The sequence below is a fragment of the Giraffa tippelskirchi genome, chromosome 2 (genome assembly GCF_054371585.1).
Source record: "Giraffa tippelskirchi isolate mGirTip1 chromosome 2, T2T-mGirTip1v1.2.pri, whole genome shotgun sequence".
Lineage (NCBI taxonomy): Eukaryota > Metazoa > Chordata > Mammalia > Artiodactyla > Giraffidae > Giraffa > Giraffa tippelskirchi.
The window spans coordinates 176,853,888-176,871,069 of record NC_137276.1 but is presented as its reverse complement, the minus strand read 5'-3'; the positions used below and the strand labels follow the sequence as shown (position 1 = coordinate 176,871,069).

General features: G+C 37.1%; 2 protein-coding genes across 7 annotated transcripts in view; one reads left to right on the top strand and one right to left on the bottom strand.

Moving 5' to 3' along the window:
• Window positions 1-17,182, top strand: part of LOC145539006 (uncharacterized) — a 207,820-nt gene that overhangs the window by 119,947 nt on the left and 70,691 nt on the right. Inside the window, exon 4 of one of the 4 annotated variants that reach the window (XR_014077497.1) lies at window positions 2,289-3,389. The exons of the other annotated variants lie outside the window; for them this stretch is intronic. The gene's annotated coding sequence lies outside the window, so the exon portion shown is untranslated. Of the gene's footprint in view, window positions 1-2,288; window positions 3,390-17,182 lie in introns of those variants that run through there. 4 annotated transcript variants of the gene reach the window in all.
• LOC145539005 (cell surface glycoprotein CD200 receptor 1-like) lies at window positions 252-17,119 on the bottom strand. 3 transcript variants are annotated; one of them, XM_081572242.1, is made up of 4 exons: window positions 16,928-17,119; window positions 3,902-4,219; window positions 3,531-3,782; window positions 252-837 (listed from the first exon to the last, which is right to left on the bottom strand). In XM_081572242.1, the coding sequence occupies exons 1-4, from the start codon at window positions 16,932-16,934 to the stop codon at window positions 767-769; spliced, it is 648 nt and encodes a 215-aa protein (XP_081428368.1). In that variant the 5' UTR covers window positions 16,935-17,119; the 3' UTR covers window positions 252-766. The 3 variants fall into 3 exon arrangements, with proteins under 3 accessions (XP_081428368.1, XP_081428369.1, XP_081428370.1); XM_081572243.1 differs by having other exon boundaries at window positions 3,902-3,988; XM_081572244.1 differs by lacking the exon at window positions 3,902-4,219.

Here is a 17,182-nt window from a genome sequence, read left to right as displayed (position 1 = left end):
AACGACACTTTTAAACTACAGAATTGCCATAAATATCAGTAAAGATAAGGTTCCAGTTTACAGTGGCCCTAGAAGGTTTGAGTTCCACCAAGTACTCTTACTCTTACCACAATTAACACATTGTGTAGTGCAGACAAGAAATCCAGACGCTGCAGCTCTAAAAGGTGAGGTGACATTTAGCACTCTCTCCAATGACTAGCAGTTTCTTATGTGGAATCAACTAATAGTTTCTTCAAAAATACAGGTACAGCTGAAAACAACTCCTGGGCATTTATTTAATCATCAGGTCAAACATTCAATACAAATGTCTCAGTAATTACTAGCAAGCAAGCAAGAGACGTAAGGTTAGCTATGGGCTGACTTGAAGGCAGTGTTTGTAGTGGGTCCTGCTATTGCAGTGTTGATTAGCATCTCAAGTGGGTAGAGGAAACAGCTATTAATAGACAGGATGAAAGCACCACCCAGTAATCCAACGGGTATAAAAAAACTGCACAGCATTGTTATTTGCCTTTTACTGAGCCATCTTTCTCTTTAGGCTGAGAAGCAGGGTTGTTTCTCATTTGCAAATAAGAACTCACTGGGCAAAGGAGAAAATAGATGAGTCATCCTAGGCAATTATAATGGCAAGTGACAAACTTTTGCATGTGTATATATACGTAGACTAAGAATTTGAAACCAGCTTGACACCTGTCACACAGATTCTAAACACAAAGATTTCCAGTAGTGACAAGAGCAGTTGAGCTAGATGTTGAAACGAAGGCTGATCTCAGTTGGCTGCTTTTCTGTGATAACTCATCAAGTCTAAATTGACATCCAGATTCTTTTTATTTTCTTGATCTAGGAAAAAACATGAAGTATATAATTAAGCAGAAATGAACACAAGCCTTCAGAAGTATAGAAACTGGGAAGCAAACACTGAAGGAGCCCCAGTTAGACTTCATTTCCCCCACAGAATTCTCAAAGCATGGATTAGGCAAGTCTCTCTCAGGAAAAAACTGCAGTGAAGTAGACCGTCTTGCCCCAGGGCTGCAGGCACTCCTGCCTGGGCTCTCAACTGTTAACAAGTTAATAACAATGTTATTAACTCATTCTTTTATGTCAAAGAATGAGTCAGGGTACAAACAATGTGCCCCCTCCCCCCTCAAAAAAATGGGTCAAGCTATTCCCAGGACATTGTAAACTCAAAGTCTTATGATAATGTTTTCTTTCTAATGGATCTACAATTTTCACTTTTCATTTGCTACCTGCAATCATTTGTTCTCTGGAAATAGATGAATCCCACAAAGACCAGGATAACCAACAAAAGAGAGAATTTCATGCGGAGAATGATCAGTAAGTCTGGTCCTGAAAATCCCAGGATTCTGACACCTTTAAACATAGATAACTCAGGCAGAGGTGAAGAGCCATTTCAAAAATTCTTCTAATGAACAAATCAGAGTCTATAGTTTAAAAGGGCCTTTTAAAATATCCTTGAAAGTTCACAGATCATTATAATAAAAATACCTTCCAAATAACAATTTGAATTCTGCTAGTGTATCATTCTTTCAGGATTGAATTTAGCCATGGTATCTTTGCTTTTGTACATAGTATCTTTTTAATAAATATTTTCTGAATGAATAAATACACAGTAAGCATCGTTAGAACTTCCCGATTTTGTAAGAAAAAAGTAAATGTACTTTCTGACATCCTATGTAAATGTTAGTCTTTGGGCATTATTCTTAAATATTTTGAGTACTATTTGATAGTACTTTCCCCACAGTGAAGTGGTTTTGTCACTGAGTTGCTGTAACACCATTAGTAGGGTATTTTATGTCTTCCTGCTTTCATTTATTCATCTGTGAAATGTCCCCAAGAGCTGTTGAAAAGATTTGGTATGTTGAAAAGATAAAATGGGAATAGTTGGGGCCATCATTCTGAAGTCTTTTCTCCTACAAAAATGGCAGCTAAAAGAGTATGTGAGGTCTAAGTACTAATCTAACTTTTCATTCAAAAGGTCATGTCATCCTGGTAAATAATCTGCTCAAGGTCTAAATTAGCAGACTGTCTCCTAGCAGGCTAGTGCTAAAAATATTTAAGAGTAATGCTCAAAGAGTAACATTTACATAGGAAGTCTGAAAGTACATTTTACTTTCTTCTTATAGAATTGGGAAGTTTTAACAATGCTTACTGTGCATTTATTCATTCAGAAAATATTTATTAAAAACATACCATGTACAAAAACAAAGATACCATTGCTAAATTCTGTCCTGAAAGAATGATACACTAGCAGAATTCAAATTGTAATTTAGATATGCAGATGCTGCTGCTGCTGCTAAGTTGCTTCAGGCCTGACCGACTCTATGCGACCCCATAGACGGCAGCCCACCAAGCTCTGCCATCCCTGGGATTCTCCAGGCAAGAACACTGGAGTGGATTGCCATTTCCTTCTCCAATGCATGAAAGTGAAAAGTGAAAGTGAAGTCGCTCAGTCGTGTCCGACTCTTGCGACCCCATGGACTGCAGCCTACCAGGCTCCTCCATCCATGGGATTTTCCAGGCAAGAGTACTGGAGTGGGTTGCCGTTGCCTTCTCCAGATATGCAGATGACAACACCCTAATGGCAGAAAGCAAAGAGGAACTAAAGAGCCTCTTGATGAAGGTGAAAGAGCATAGTGAAAAAGCTGGCTTAAAACTCAACATTCAAAAAATGAAGATCATGGCATCTTGTCCCATCACTTCATGGCAAATAGATGGGGAAAAAATGAAAACAGTGACAAAGTTTATTTTCTTGGGTTACAAAATCACCGCAGATGGTGACTGCAGTCATGAAATTAAAAGACGCTTGCTCCTTGGAAGAAAAGTTACGACAAACCTAGACAGTGTATAAAAAAGCTGAGACATCACTTTGCCCACAAAGTTCCATATAATCAAAGCTATGGTTTTCCACTAGTCATGTATGGATGTGAGAGTTGGACTATAAAGAAAGCTGAGCACCGAAGAATTGATGCTTTTGAACTGTGGTGTTGGAGAAGACTCTTGAGAGTCCCTTGGACTGCAAGGAGATCCAACCAGTCCATCCTAAAGGAGATCAGTCCTGGGTGTTCATTGGAAGGAATGATGTTGAAGCTGAAACTCCAATAGTTTGGTCACCTCATGTGAAGAGTTGACTCATTGGAAAAGACCCTGATGCTGGGACGGATTGGGGGCAGAAGGAGAAGGGGACAACAGAGGATGAGATGGTTGGATGGCGTCACCAACTCGATGGACATGAGTTTGACTAAACTCCGGGAGTTGGTGATGGACAGGGAGGCCTGGTGTGCTGCGATTCATGGGGTCACAAAGAGTCAGACACGACTGAGCAACTGAACTGAACTGAACTGATCTAATAAAGGAATACAATTTCTCTAGTATACTAATGCATTACTCAGTTAAGTTTTAGAGACTATCTCGGAATTAGAAGCATAAGTTTTCTTACCTTCTGCTTGGTTATTCACAATCTTCCGTAGAGAAAAAGACTGAGCATCAAGTTCACTAAAGAAACAGGCACTTACCTCTTTTCAGCTCTATGGACAGACTCTTGTTGCCAGTCAAGTGGGAGACAAAGCAGGACACAGCAGGCACATGGTGGCCCTCCCAGCGGCATGCACTCTGGATGGTCACTGTGCCATCGCCCCAGGAAGGATTTTGCTTAGTGACACAATCCCCCTCTGGGGTCCAGGAGATCTGTGCAGCCGGCTTCCCTGCAGCTGCCTTGCACACTGCAGTTCCATTCTCAGTTTGAATCAGGGTCACTTCAGGGGGCACTGCAGAATTGTAGGGGAAATGCTTCAGTCTTAACACATGAGACATGGAATTTAGACAGAGATTTGTTTCAGCCCAAAATCTGGTTATCTGAAACACCGCAACATGTGATGTTCCTTACCTAACACTTGGAGGTGATATCCATGATAAAAATTCCCATCAGGTATTACTATTTGACACGTGTAATTCCCATCATGAGTGATAGCCACTGGATAAATCAGAAGGGAAGGATTCTCATCAGGTCTGGAGGCCCAGATTATTCTCTCATCTGTACAGTTTTCTGTTGTGGTCTTATTCATATCATGCCTAAAGACTCTGAAGCAGGGTGGCTTGTCTCTGAGGACTATTTCCCATGTTGCTACCAGCACGTTTGTCCACAGCACAGGAGGGCAAGAGAGCACAGACTTTGTACCCACTAGTACCGATAGTGAAGTGTTAGCTGGACACACACACAGGCACAAATACAGAGAATAATAAGAGAAAAGCTCTTTATAGAACGCCATGTGTTAAAATTAATTCACAGTATATTACATGAAGCTGTACTTGAACTTTGCTGCTGGTCATATTCCAGAAATATTAGACTTACGTAAGAAATTACATGAAATATATATAACCCTGGAGAAGGAAATTATAACTCTCTACAGTATTCTTGCCTAGAGAATATATAAAGTATTAAACTTATCCAAAGATTAACCAGCTTCATCCTGTATTATGAATCATTAAGAAAGCAACATGAATTATATATGCAACAAAATTTTTCAAGTGTTATAACATTAGTTCAGGAGATTTGATGTCTATAAAACAAACAGATGAGAAAACAGAATCTATAAGACAAAGACAGTGTTCTAAATCTAATCTTTTGGTCGTAGAGACTAGCAGATTTATCTTGTAATTCATACTGCACAGGATAGAAAAGGGAATAATAAGTGTTGTTTTGTCTCTTCCTAAGTTTGGATGAGAGAATAAATCAGTAACCTCAGAACTAAATGCCTATTCCTAAGAGTAGCACTTCAGACAAGCATTAAGTAGAATGGCATTCAGGTTGAGCAAGCTGGGAATTTTTTAAACAAGCTGGAAATTTTTTAAGTTTATTTTTTATTTGGAGAATCCCAAAGTCAGTAAAATCAACAGATCTTCCTTACTTCCTCCTTCCCTCACTCCTGCCCTCTTGTTCTTCCTTCTTTCCTTGCTTCCTTTTTTCCTGTTCAGTTATACTACCAGACCATTCAACTGGAAACTTTGCTTGCAGATTTTATTTCCGGACATTAAATGTAATTGTGAGAATTAAATAAAGAAATTGATTCCTTTTGTCCATCTTTTAAAGTAAAAATTCAGCCCTGCAAACCTACAGATATTTTCCAATATAAAAGGTCATTCTTTCCCATAAATTCACATAATGTTTCTGTGCTTGGTAGGGGTTTGGTGAGATATGCTAATTAGGTGTGTCTGTTACAACTCACCTCTAACAGAAGTGCATGTCAGTTATTTCTTCATAAATAGAATCAGCTATAATGGGCAGGAAGTTTATATGGATGAAGCTTGTCTGTACTAAACTCTGCATTTAATATCTCCCCTCTCATCTTTTGGTGTCACCTGCCTCTTCAGAGATGTACTCAAGTTCTTACATTTTACAGCCAAATAAAGATCACACAACTAATAAAGAAAGGTGGAGGATTTTAAAAGCAGAGTGAAGGTGGTTAAATCATATTCTTCGCATTACTGCAAGCAGTATTCCCTTCCAGAGGGAACCTCTTGTCAAAGACGTAGATACAAGCAAGAACTTTCTAATTACATAAGAAATCACATGAAATATATGAAGTATTAAACCTTTGTGGAAAACAACTAGAGTGGGTGTGGGTAAACAGATCTGTACACAGGGGAAAGATGATGAAAATAACACCAGAAAGATAAAGAGACTGATGAGATAGCAAAGTGTGAATGTTCCTTTGTGTTCTCAGGAGTTTGAACTTTACCTTGTAAACAGTATAAGTTTAATGTTTTTGCTAGTATTTATCCTTAAGTTCTGACTGTTTTTTTAAGGGAACATACTTGCCAGTCAAATAAGCACACTTAAACAGGGGCACGATATCCAAAGAAGTAACTCCAACAGTGAAGATTCCAAGCATGGCAGATATTTTATGTCCTTTCATCTTCCATTCTCTGAACTTCAATCACCCTTCACATATAATGATAGTTCCTATGGTATTGCTATTATTTCACTCTTTCTTCATTCTCTTCTTTCATTTTCATACCTGTTGTGATAATTTACACAATGGCCAGAGCCAGCCCCACATTCAGTGGATTTGGCTCCTATCTACAAATACATTCTTTGTACACGCCTGTGATCAGCTACAGTGATTTTACCTCCTACTTCACAGAGAAGGTAGAGGATAGAGTCTCATCTTTGTTTCCAAACCAGCAGTCATATCTCATCTTTTCTGCATCCCTTACCTATAAATATGCACACAGACAAATTCCAATTGGCTTTGGGGCATTCCCTTTCTTTTCTCACTACCATACCCTAGATTAAGTCCCTGTCACCATGCACCTAGATATGCTGCAAAAGCCTCCCAACTTCCATCTCTGTCTCAAAACCCTTCTCCCTTCAGTTCATACCTTACACTGCAGCCAGTACATCATTCTATAACACAGATGTCATTCCCTCAACTCTAAAACCCTCCAAACATCTCTCGTGGCCTAAAGGACACATTTAAATGTCTTCATATTGGCTTTGCAAGCCCTCTTTTTCACATTGACTCACTTTACATTTGACTCCTGGGTGTTCATTGGAAGGACTGATGTTGAAGCTGAAACTCCAATACTTTGGCCACCTCATGCTAAGAACTGACTCATTAGAAAAGATTGAGGACAGGAGAAGAAGGGGACGACAGAAGATGAGATGGTTGGATGGCATCACCGACTCAATGGACATGGGTTTGGGTGGACTCCGGGAGTTGCTGATGGACAGGGAGGCCTGGTGTGCTGCGATTCATGGGGTCTCAAAGAGTCGGACACGACTGAGCGACTGAACTGACTGACTGACGTTGCCTCCACACTCCAGAAAAAACACCAAGTACAATTCTATTTCTATGTCATGTCTCACATTGTTTTCACTCTCTAAGGTGGTCAGTGTACTGCAGTTTTTCTGTTTAAATACCCTTTCTTTAAGACTCAGTTTACTGCTATATGTTCTGTGAACCCTTTTCTAAGCCTTGGTGCTTAACCACTCCCTTTCTACACCTGTGATACACTTGCTATGAGTGCTTACCTCCTCTGTCTGTCTGATAGCTGAGCTCCTGTTGGCTGGTTTCCCCCACAAAACTGGGCTCCCTTGGGGCTGTTTGATAGTCTTGTTAATCTTATGTTCCCCACAAAGCCCAGCACAGTGCCTGATAGAGAACACTCCATAATCTTTCAGTGGAATTGAACTGCTTTAGGGGAGGACACTGATCACATGGACCACAGCCTTGTCTAACCTGTATGCAGGTCAGGAAGCAACAGTTAGAACTGGACGTAGAACAACAGACTGGTTCCAAATAGGAAAAGGAGTATGTCACGGCTGTATATTGTCACCCTGCTTATTTAACTTATATGCAGAGTACATCATGAGAAATGCTGGGCTGGAAAAAGCACAAGCTGGAATCAAGATTGCCAGGAGAAATATCAATAATCTCAGATATGCAGATGACACCATCCTTATGGCAGAAAGTGAAGAGGAACTAAAAAGCCTCTTGATGAAAGTGAAAAAGGAGAGTGAAAAAGTTGGCTTAAAGCTCAACATTCATAAAACTAAGATCATGGCATCTGGTCCCATCACTTCATGGGAAATAGGTAGGGAAACAGTGGAAACAGTGTCAGACTTTATTTTTTATTAAAGTAGATTATTATTTATTAATGTAGATTAATGCCTAAAAATCATGTCTTCATATACTTGCAATAAAAAGTTTAAATTTAAAAAACAATTCCATTTACCATAGCATCAAAAAGAGTAAAATACATTGGAAAAAAATTTTAGAAGAGAAGTGTATAACTTTCATTCTGAAAATACAAAATGCTGTTGAAAGAAATTAAATAAGACTTAAATAAATGAAAGACATTCATATTCAAGAATCAGAAGACTCAATATTGTTAAGATGCCAACACTCCTCAAATTAATCTACAAATTAGATACAACCTCTATCAAAATCTCAACTGGGTTTGTCTGCAAAAATTGACAAGTTGATTCTAAACTCATATGAAAATGAAAAAGATCCTGAATAGTCAAAATAATCTTTTAAAATGACAAAGTTGGAGGACTCACATTTACTTATTTAAAAATCTACTGTATTTATTAGGACACTGTGATATTGATATAAGGATAGACATATAAAGCAATGAAATAAAATTTAAAGTCTAGACATAAACCATTGTGTCTATGGTCAACTGATTTTCAACAAAGGGTCAAGATCATTCAATGGGGGAGAACAGTCTTCAACAAATGGTGCTGGAGCAATTGGATATCTACATGCAAAAGAATAAAAAAGTTAACTCAAGATTAATCATAGACCTAGATGTAAGAGTTAAAAGTATAAAACTCATAGAAGAACAAAATAGGAGTAAATATTTGGATTAGGTAAAGTCCTTAGATATGATGCAGAAAAGCATAAGTGACAAAGGGAAAAGTAGATAAATTGTATATCAAAACAAAGAAGTCTTGTACTCAAAGAACACTATTGAGAAAGTGAAAAGACAACCAATAAAATGAGTGAAAACATTTGTAAACCACATACTTAACAAGTGATTTATATCTGACATACATAAATCTGTGCATGATCCATCGTGGCCTACTGTTGTGACTGCGTGGACTGCAGCCTGACAGGCTCTTCTGTCTATGGGATTTCCCAATGGAAAATTGGGAAAATTTCCTCCTCCAGGAGGTCTTCCCAACCCATGGATCGAACTTGAGTCTCCCACATCTCCTGCATTGCAGGCAGAGTCTTTACTGCTGAGGCATCAGGGAAACCCCTAAAGGGCTTTTATGAATAAATCATATAAAAAGTAAATAATCCAATTTAAAATTGGGCAAAAAAACATAACAAACTATTTGAATAGATAGTTCTCCAGAGGAGCTATAAAAACATCGCATCATCACATAAACACATGAAAAGAACCTTAATATTGTTAATCTTTAAAGAAATACAAATAAAAACCACAATAAGATGTCATTTCACCCCCACACAGGTAGCTATAATCAGAGAGGTAGAAAATAACAAGTGTTGGTGAGGATATGAAGAAATTGAATCTTTAACAAATCTCTGGTGAAAAATTTAAATTGTTCAATTACTTTGAAAAATAATTTGTAAGTTCTTCAAAAAATGTAGAGTTACCATATGACCCAGCAATTCTACTTTAAGCTCTATCTCCAGAAGAATTGAATACATACATCAACAGAAGTTTGTACACAAACACTTGTAGGAGAGTTGTTCATAATAGCCCAAAAATGGAAACAATCTAAATGTTCATTAACTGATGAGCGGGTAAGTAAAATGTTGTATACTCTTACCATGGAATATTGTCAGGCAATAAAAAGTGATGAAGTGATACACACTATAGCATAGAAGGACCTTGAAAGTATTTTGGTAAGCCAATCACAAAAGACCACATATGTGATTTCATACATATATAGTTTCCAGAATAGGCAAACATATGAAACAGCAGTAAACTTGAAGTTTCCTAGAGAAGGAGATATGGGGAGATGAAAGGGGAATTTATCCTTAAATCAAATACTAAAAACAGATAATGCAAAGTAGTATAGGCAAAAAAAAAAAGTCAATAGATTAGTTAAAATGGTGTTCTTAAAAATATTAGTTAACTCAAAAGAAGGCAGGAAAGAAGAAACAAAGGAACAATAAACAGAGGGGACAAAAATAAAACAAATAGTAAAATGATGGGTATAAATTTTATTATATTAACAACTATATTCTATATTGAGACAAAAGCAGAGATTGTCAGGATAAAAAAGCAAATTCCAATTATATGAGGTCTACAAAAATCGGCCTTAAAATAAAGATACAGATAAGTTGAAAGTAAAGGATGGAAAAATATAAACTATGCAAACAGGACAAAAAAGCTGGAGAACCTATATTGATAACAATAAAGTCTTCAAGATAAGGACTATTACCAGAGATAAAGGAAATTTTGTAAAATTATGTAGATCAGTTCATCAGAAAGACAAAATTACTATAAATGTGTATATATCAAATAACAGAGCTTCAAAATACATGAAGCAAAACTGACAAAATTTAAGGGAGAAATAGACTACTGCATAGTCATAGTTGGAGATTTTGACATCCTTCTCCCAGAAATTAATAGAACAACTAGAACAAAATATTTTTAAAGACAAAATATATGAACAGTATCAATTACCTTGATATTAAATATTTAAAGAATAGTACACCCAGTGTATAGAATACACTTTCTCTTCAAGAGCTCTTGATACATTTACCAAGGTTGACTATGTTCTGGACAATAAAGCAAGTGCCAGTAATTTAGAAAGATCGAGGAGGGGGGGAATATATGAGTATCAAGGACTCTCACACTTTTGTTTTCTATTGAAGGCAATATATTGTTAATTGTGTGACTCATCTTGATCTCTTGCTCTTGATTTTATACATTCTGAAATAAAGAGAAATTTGCACTGGTATTTCTACTTTTGAAAAAAAATACTTTCTTTCATATCTATCAGTCTATTTTGAAATAGTGATCCCCAGTGAGTAAAGAGTGTATTCATACCACATTTGTGTAGTATTGTGCTCTCCCAGTCTAGGTAATGATAATTTCACTATCTTTGTTCCTCATCTTGCTCTCCCTTCTTCCTCGACTAACTTTCAACTTATGACTTTGCTTCACACCCTTTGAGAAAGAGCACCCCAATCTTCCCACTCTCAATCCAAGAATGACTTACATCTATGCCACCTCATCTTTCTTCTCCTTATTAAAATGGAAGACATTAGATTTTTCAATGCTAACCAAAATTTCAAAAATGGAAACTTGATTGAAATAAGGAAGTGCTTATTTGGGGCTTGCTGGGACTGAGGCAAAAACATTTGGACTGTATTCCACTGGACTACAAAATGGGAAAAGCTTATAAAGGCAAAAAAAAAAATGCAAGTTACATGAATTGTTTGTCAGGAATTAGGATTGAAGCTGCCAAAGAAGTAAGGGCATTTGTTAAGCAAGGTGTATTTGTTAAACAAGGATTGGTTGGTGTTCAAAAAGATTACATGGTTGTGAAGGGAGTGGGGAACTTTGAAACAACACAGATGCCGCTAGCAATTACTAGCAGATATTGTTGTGAAAATAGCTGGTGGTGTCCTTGAGCTTGATCCAGTTCAGAAAAGTTCAAATTCTCAATGATGCAGGAATGTGTCCGAAAACACATCCACAGTGGCCACCCAGCTCCGTTTTGGATGGCTGTAGTATAGTTATTCAGTTATAGTTATTTAAATGGTTTTAAATTTGTCATCACTACCAAAATCCAGTTCCTTCATTTGTGCTCTGGATCCTATTGATTTTCGTCATCTCAGTGTTGTGTTGTTTTTTTTTTCTCATTTAGTTAATAAATATCACTCTCAAGGAAGGGGAAAAAACAAGAAACCTGGCAAAATGTTTCTTTTCGAGGAATAAGTAATCTTGACATTTATGATAATGACTGATAGAATAATTTCTTTTTATGTAATATCTGTGAAATATCTATATTTTTATCAAATCACCTTAAAGGTAAATTGTAGATAGTAAGTGATCCTAATTTTTGCTGGCTTTAATTATAAAATTGAGGTTTATATAATAGAAGAAAAGTCACAAATAAAGAATGAAAACTTCTCAACAAATCAATGGGCAAATATTTTAAAACTATACAGTTTTTAACTTCTTCCAATGTAAGGAGCTTGGAGGCCACCACTGCATCATAATGACAAGACAAAATCTGAACAAAATGAAAAATCAATAACGGTATTTATATCCATATGTAAAATAAGGATACATGTCAAACTACTCCTCTCCAAATTGGAGATACCAACAGGGAGATACTGAGAATCACAACTTACCAAAGCAGAAACTCAGGAGCAGAAACTTCAAGGGAAACCATGACAGAATAGGAAAACCAGAATTATAATTGATGAGTTTCTGGAGGCTCAACCTGGACAAATCTGAGTTAAAAACTCAAGAGGGACACAGTCATAGAGGGACCTTCACATATTTTATGAGTTTTACCTTCAGGAAATCAACCAGATTCTCACAATGTATACTGGGGGAAAATCCTGTCCTGCTGCTGGCAGGGAGAAGGGGAAAGGAACTATTTTAGAATGCATCAGGGCACACTGTTCTTAACAAAGTCTGATTTCAAGAGAAACCATTTAACCAGCACATCCCCTGCTGGAGTTTAATCAGAGCCTAACTTATTTGAGAAAGGAAATATCCTACTTCATTCATCCTGGTCAATCTGAGTTGTGGGAACAAAAAGTGAGAAGCATTTGTAAAGTTCACAGTTCAAAGGCATTGGCTCACTAAAAGACAGACACCTAATTGTAGGACTCTAAAATGCTTCCTCCTACTCCATTTTATCACCGTATTACTGAAGGTCTATTTACAGCAGTTCTTTTTACCAGTACAACACATCTGGGTATCAAGAAAAAGTTACAAGACATACTCTTCAACACTGTTTGAAGAGACAGAGCAATTATCAGAACCAGACATGGCAGATATATTGGAATTATCAGACTTGGAATTTAAACAATTATTAGAAAAAGCAAGGGAATTCTAGAAAAACATCTACTTTATTGACTATGCTAAAGCCTTTGACTGTGTGGATCACAACAAACTGGAAAATTCTTAAAGAGATGGAAATACCAGACCACCTTACCTGCCTCCTGAGAAACCTGTATGCAGGTCAGGAAGTGGCAGTTAGAACCAGACATGGAACAACAGACTGGTTCAAAATTGGGAAAGGAGTACATCAAGGCTGTATATTGTCACCCTGCTTATTTAACTCATGCAAAGTGCATCATGGGAAATGCTGGGCTGGATAAAGCAAAAGTTGTAATCAAGATTTCAGGGAGAAATATCAATAACGTCATATATGCAAATGACACCACCCTAATGAAAGTGAAGAGGAATTAAAGAGCATCTTGATGAAGGTGAAAGAAGAGAGTGAAAAAGCTGGCTTAAAAAATCAACATTCACAAAACGAAGATCATGGCATCCCATCCCATCACTTCATGGCAAATAGATGGGGAAACAATGGAAAGAAACAGTGCAGACTTTATTTTCTTGGGCTCCAAAATCACTGTGGACAGAGATTGCAGACATGAAATTAAAATACGCTTACTCCTTGGAAGAAAAGCTATGACAAACCTAGACAGCAGCATTAAAAAGCAGAAACATTACTTTGTCAACAAAGGTCCCTATAGTCAAAGCTATGGCTTTTCCAATAGTCATGTATAGATGTGAGAGCTGGACAATAAAAAAGGCTGAGCGCCAAAGAACAGATGCCTTCAAACTGTGGTGCTGGAGAAGACTCTTGAGAGGCCCTTGGACGGCAAGGAGATCCAACCAGTCAATCCTAAAAGAAATCAAACCTGAATATTCATTGGAAGGACTGATACTGAAGCTCCAATACTTTGGCCACCTGATGTGAAGAGCTGATTCATTAGAAAAAATCCTGATGCTGGGAAAGATTGAAGGCAGGAAGAGAAGGGGATGACAAAGGACAAGATGATTGGATGGCATCACCAACTCAATGGACATGAGTTTGAGCAAACTCCAGAAGATGGTGAAGAACAGGGAAGCCTGGTGTGCTGCAGTCCATGGGGTGGCAAAGAGTCAAATAGGACTGAACAACAACTACATGATTAATATGCTAAGCACTTTAATGGATAAGCAGACAACATACAAGAGCAAATGAGCAACATCAACAGATAGAAACTCTAAGAAAGGACCATAAAGAAATACTGCTAACTGCTAAGTCGCGTCAGTCGTGTCCGACTCTGTGCGACCCCATAGACGGCAGCCCACCAGGCTCCGCCGTCCCTGGGATTCTCCAGGCAAGAACACCGGAGTGGGCTGCCATTTCCTTCTCCAGTGCATGAAAGACTAGAGATCAAAAATACTGGAACAGAAATGAAGAACACCCCTGATGAGCTTATTAATAATTAATGCTGAGGAAAGAATCTCTGATTTAGAGGACATATCAGTAGAACTTTCAAAAATTGAATAGCAAAGAGAAAAAAGATTTTAAAAAATAGAACAGAGTGTCTAAGGACTGTGGGACAAATACAAAAGTTGCAACACATTAATGGAAACATCGGAAGGAAAAGAGAAAGAAAAGAGATAAGAAGAAATATTTGAAACAATAATGACTGGAAATTTCCCCCAAATTAATGTCAAAACCAAACCAAAGTTCAAGGAGACTTGGAGAACACCAAGAAGGATAAATGCCAAACAAACTACTAGTGGGCATATCAACCAGATTCAGGCATATCATATTCAAACTGAATAAAAAAATGAAGAAAAACATCCTGAAGAAAGCCAGAGAAACAAAGCATCTTACTTACAGAGAAACAAAGATAAGAATTACATCTGTATTCTCCTCAGAAACTGTACAAGCAAAAGAGAGTGGAGTGAAAATATTTTAAATATTGATAGAGAAAAACCCCTCCCACCTAGAATTCTGTACCTTGTGAAATTATCCTTCAAAATTAAAGGAGAAATAAAGATTTTCTCATATAAATAAAAATTGGAGAAAGTTGTTGCCAGTAGACCTGCCATACAAGAAATATTAAAAGTTCTTCAGAGAGAAGAAATAATACAGATCAGAGACTCAGACCTGTATTAGAGAATAAATAAGTGAAGGTAAAATAAAAACTTATTTTCTTTACTTTTAATTGATCTAATAGATAACAGTGTTCAAAATAATAATAGCAACACTGTATTCACTTATACAATTGAATTATTGTTTGTTTACATATAAGTGAAGTGAATGACAACATTGATACAAGGAATGGCCAAAGTCGAGAATATTAGTAATTCTGAATGTTGGCAAGAATGTGAAACAACATGGACCCTCACTGACTGCTGACAAGAATGCAAAATGATACAGCAACTTTGGAAGACAGTTTGGTGGTTTCTCAGAAAACTAAACGTGCTTTTATCATACAATCCAGCAGTAGCACTCCTTGGTATTTACCCAATGGAGCTGAACAACTCATGTCCACACAAAAACCTGCACATAGATGTTTATGGCAACTTTATTTATAAATGCCAACATCTTGAGGCAATCAAGGTGCTTTTCAGTAGGTGAATGGCTAAATGAACTGGTACATCCAGACAATAGACTATTATCCAGTGCTGAAAAGAAATGAGCTATCAAGCCAAGAAAAGATACTGAGAAAACTTAAATACATATTAAAGTGAAATAAGCCAATATGAAAAGGCTACATACTGTACAATTTCAACTACATGGTTTTATTTAAAGGTAAAACTATGGAGACATTAAAGAGATCAATGATTAGCAGGATTCAGAGGGGAAGAGAGAGAGACATAGGCAAAACACAGAAGATTTTTAGAGCACTGAATCTGTGCATGATACTACAATGATAAATATATGACATTATACACTTGATCAAATCCATGGAAAGTACAACCCCAAGAGTGAACTTTATGTAAACTATGGACTTCGGGTGATAGATATGCGTCGATCTAAGTTCATCAGTTGATTAACATAATGCTGTGGTGAGGCAGGTAGATATTGGGGGAGAGGCTATGCAAGTGAAGAGTTAGGTGGTATTTGGGAAATCTCTGTACCTTTCTCTTGATTGCTGTTAACATAAAACTACCCTTAAAAAAATTAAATCCTAAAACACACACACCTTTTTATAATTAGTGAATGTTTAATATTATCAAATACATAAGGCAATCTTATGATTTTCTTCCTTTGGACAGGTAATAGAGTCAATTACATTAACAGGTTTTAATTAAACTCTCCTCCTGGTGACTCAGAAGTAAAGAATCCGCCTGCAATGCAGAGAACATACAAGACTCAGGTTCGATCCCTGGGTCAGGAAGATCCCTTGGAGGAGGGCATGGCAAACCACCCCATTATTCTTGCTTGGAGAATCCCTACTACAGAGAAGCCTGGCAGGCTGCAGTTCACAGGGTCGCTAAGAGTTGGACACGACTGAAGCAACTTAGAACAGCAGCACAGTTACCTTGTTTTTGGCCATCTGTTTCCTGCCACACCTAACTATTTCTCTAGCCCTTTACATGAGTCAGAATCTGCTACTGACTTTTGAGTTCATCCAAAATGTTCCTCCCCACTCCCAATTTCTTTCTGCTTTCCCTGGCCCTAGATTGCTTTCTTTGTTTCTCCACAGAACAGGTTCTTTTCTGCCTTGACTAGATGTAATATGGAAGTGTGGAAGCCAGTGTTTCTCAGAATATTGTGAAATAGCATTGGGATCATTGCAAGAAAAAATAGGGTTCAAAGGTTTGTTTCTGGCTACCCAAGTATGATCTAATTAGCGTCACTTCACTCATTTATTCTGCATGTTTACACTTATGAGTAAGATTCCATTTGTACAAAGAATTCTGGTTGGAAGTTGAAAGATAAATAAAGATTAATTATTTATCATTTATATGTTCTTATGTTCCCTGAGCCTCATTTTCTGAAAATTGTACCCATAATTTACTTACATCTATTTAAAAACTGCAAAACTCCAAATAGAAATTTAAGGTTTCCTTTTTAGCCTTGGGGCTAGAAATATCAAAGCAGGAAAAACTACACACCAGTAAATATTAAAGTCCAAAAACTAAGAATTCAATTGACTCAATAAAAATACAAACAAAAAAAAAAATGTTGAGAAAAATATTACATTTGTCTAAACATGAAAGTTTAGTTTTACTTCATTCGAGGGTCCCCAATATTATTCTGGACTTCACTAGTCAGTGCAGCATTGGAATAATGTAAAATCAGCAGGTGTGCTAGATAATGCACAAATCTATCATTGCTACTAGAGCAAACCATAAAACATCTTATAAATGGATCAAGAACATCCTCATCACTATTGAAAGATAGCTTTAATTTTTGCTAAAAATGCCATAGAATCAGACTTACCAGACATCGTGATAATGAAGGAAATCAGTAATGTCTCAGTTGAAGTCTTCCCAAACTTCTGCCTTTGGGGTGGTTGGTGTTCTACTTTAATACAAATCCACTTAAATCCGTCAAAATCTCTATCTTTCCATCACTTTTGTTTACTCTCAGTTCAACAGTATTATGCATCATTTTTCTTTGCCATTTTAATTTATCTTTATCTCTGTTCTATATGCTTTTGGCTGGTTGGTTAACAACTGACAGGAAATGACTGTG

Coding starts and splice junctions, on each gene's coding strand:
- LOC145539005 (XM_081572242.1), bottom strand. Junction 3,783..3,901: donor ATATCACCTCCAAGTGTTAG/GTAAGGAACATC, acceptor ACAATTCTGCAG/TGCCCCCTGAAGTGACCCTG. Junction 838..3,530: donor GTCCATAGAGCTGAAAAGAG/GTAAGTGCCTGT, acceptor GTTTTTTCCTAG/ATCAAGAAAATAAAAAGAAT.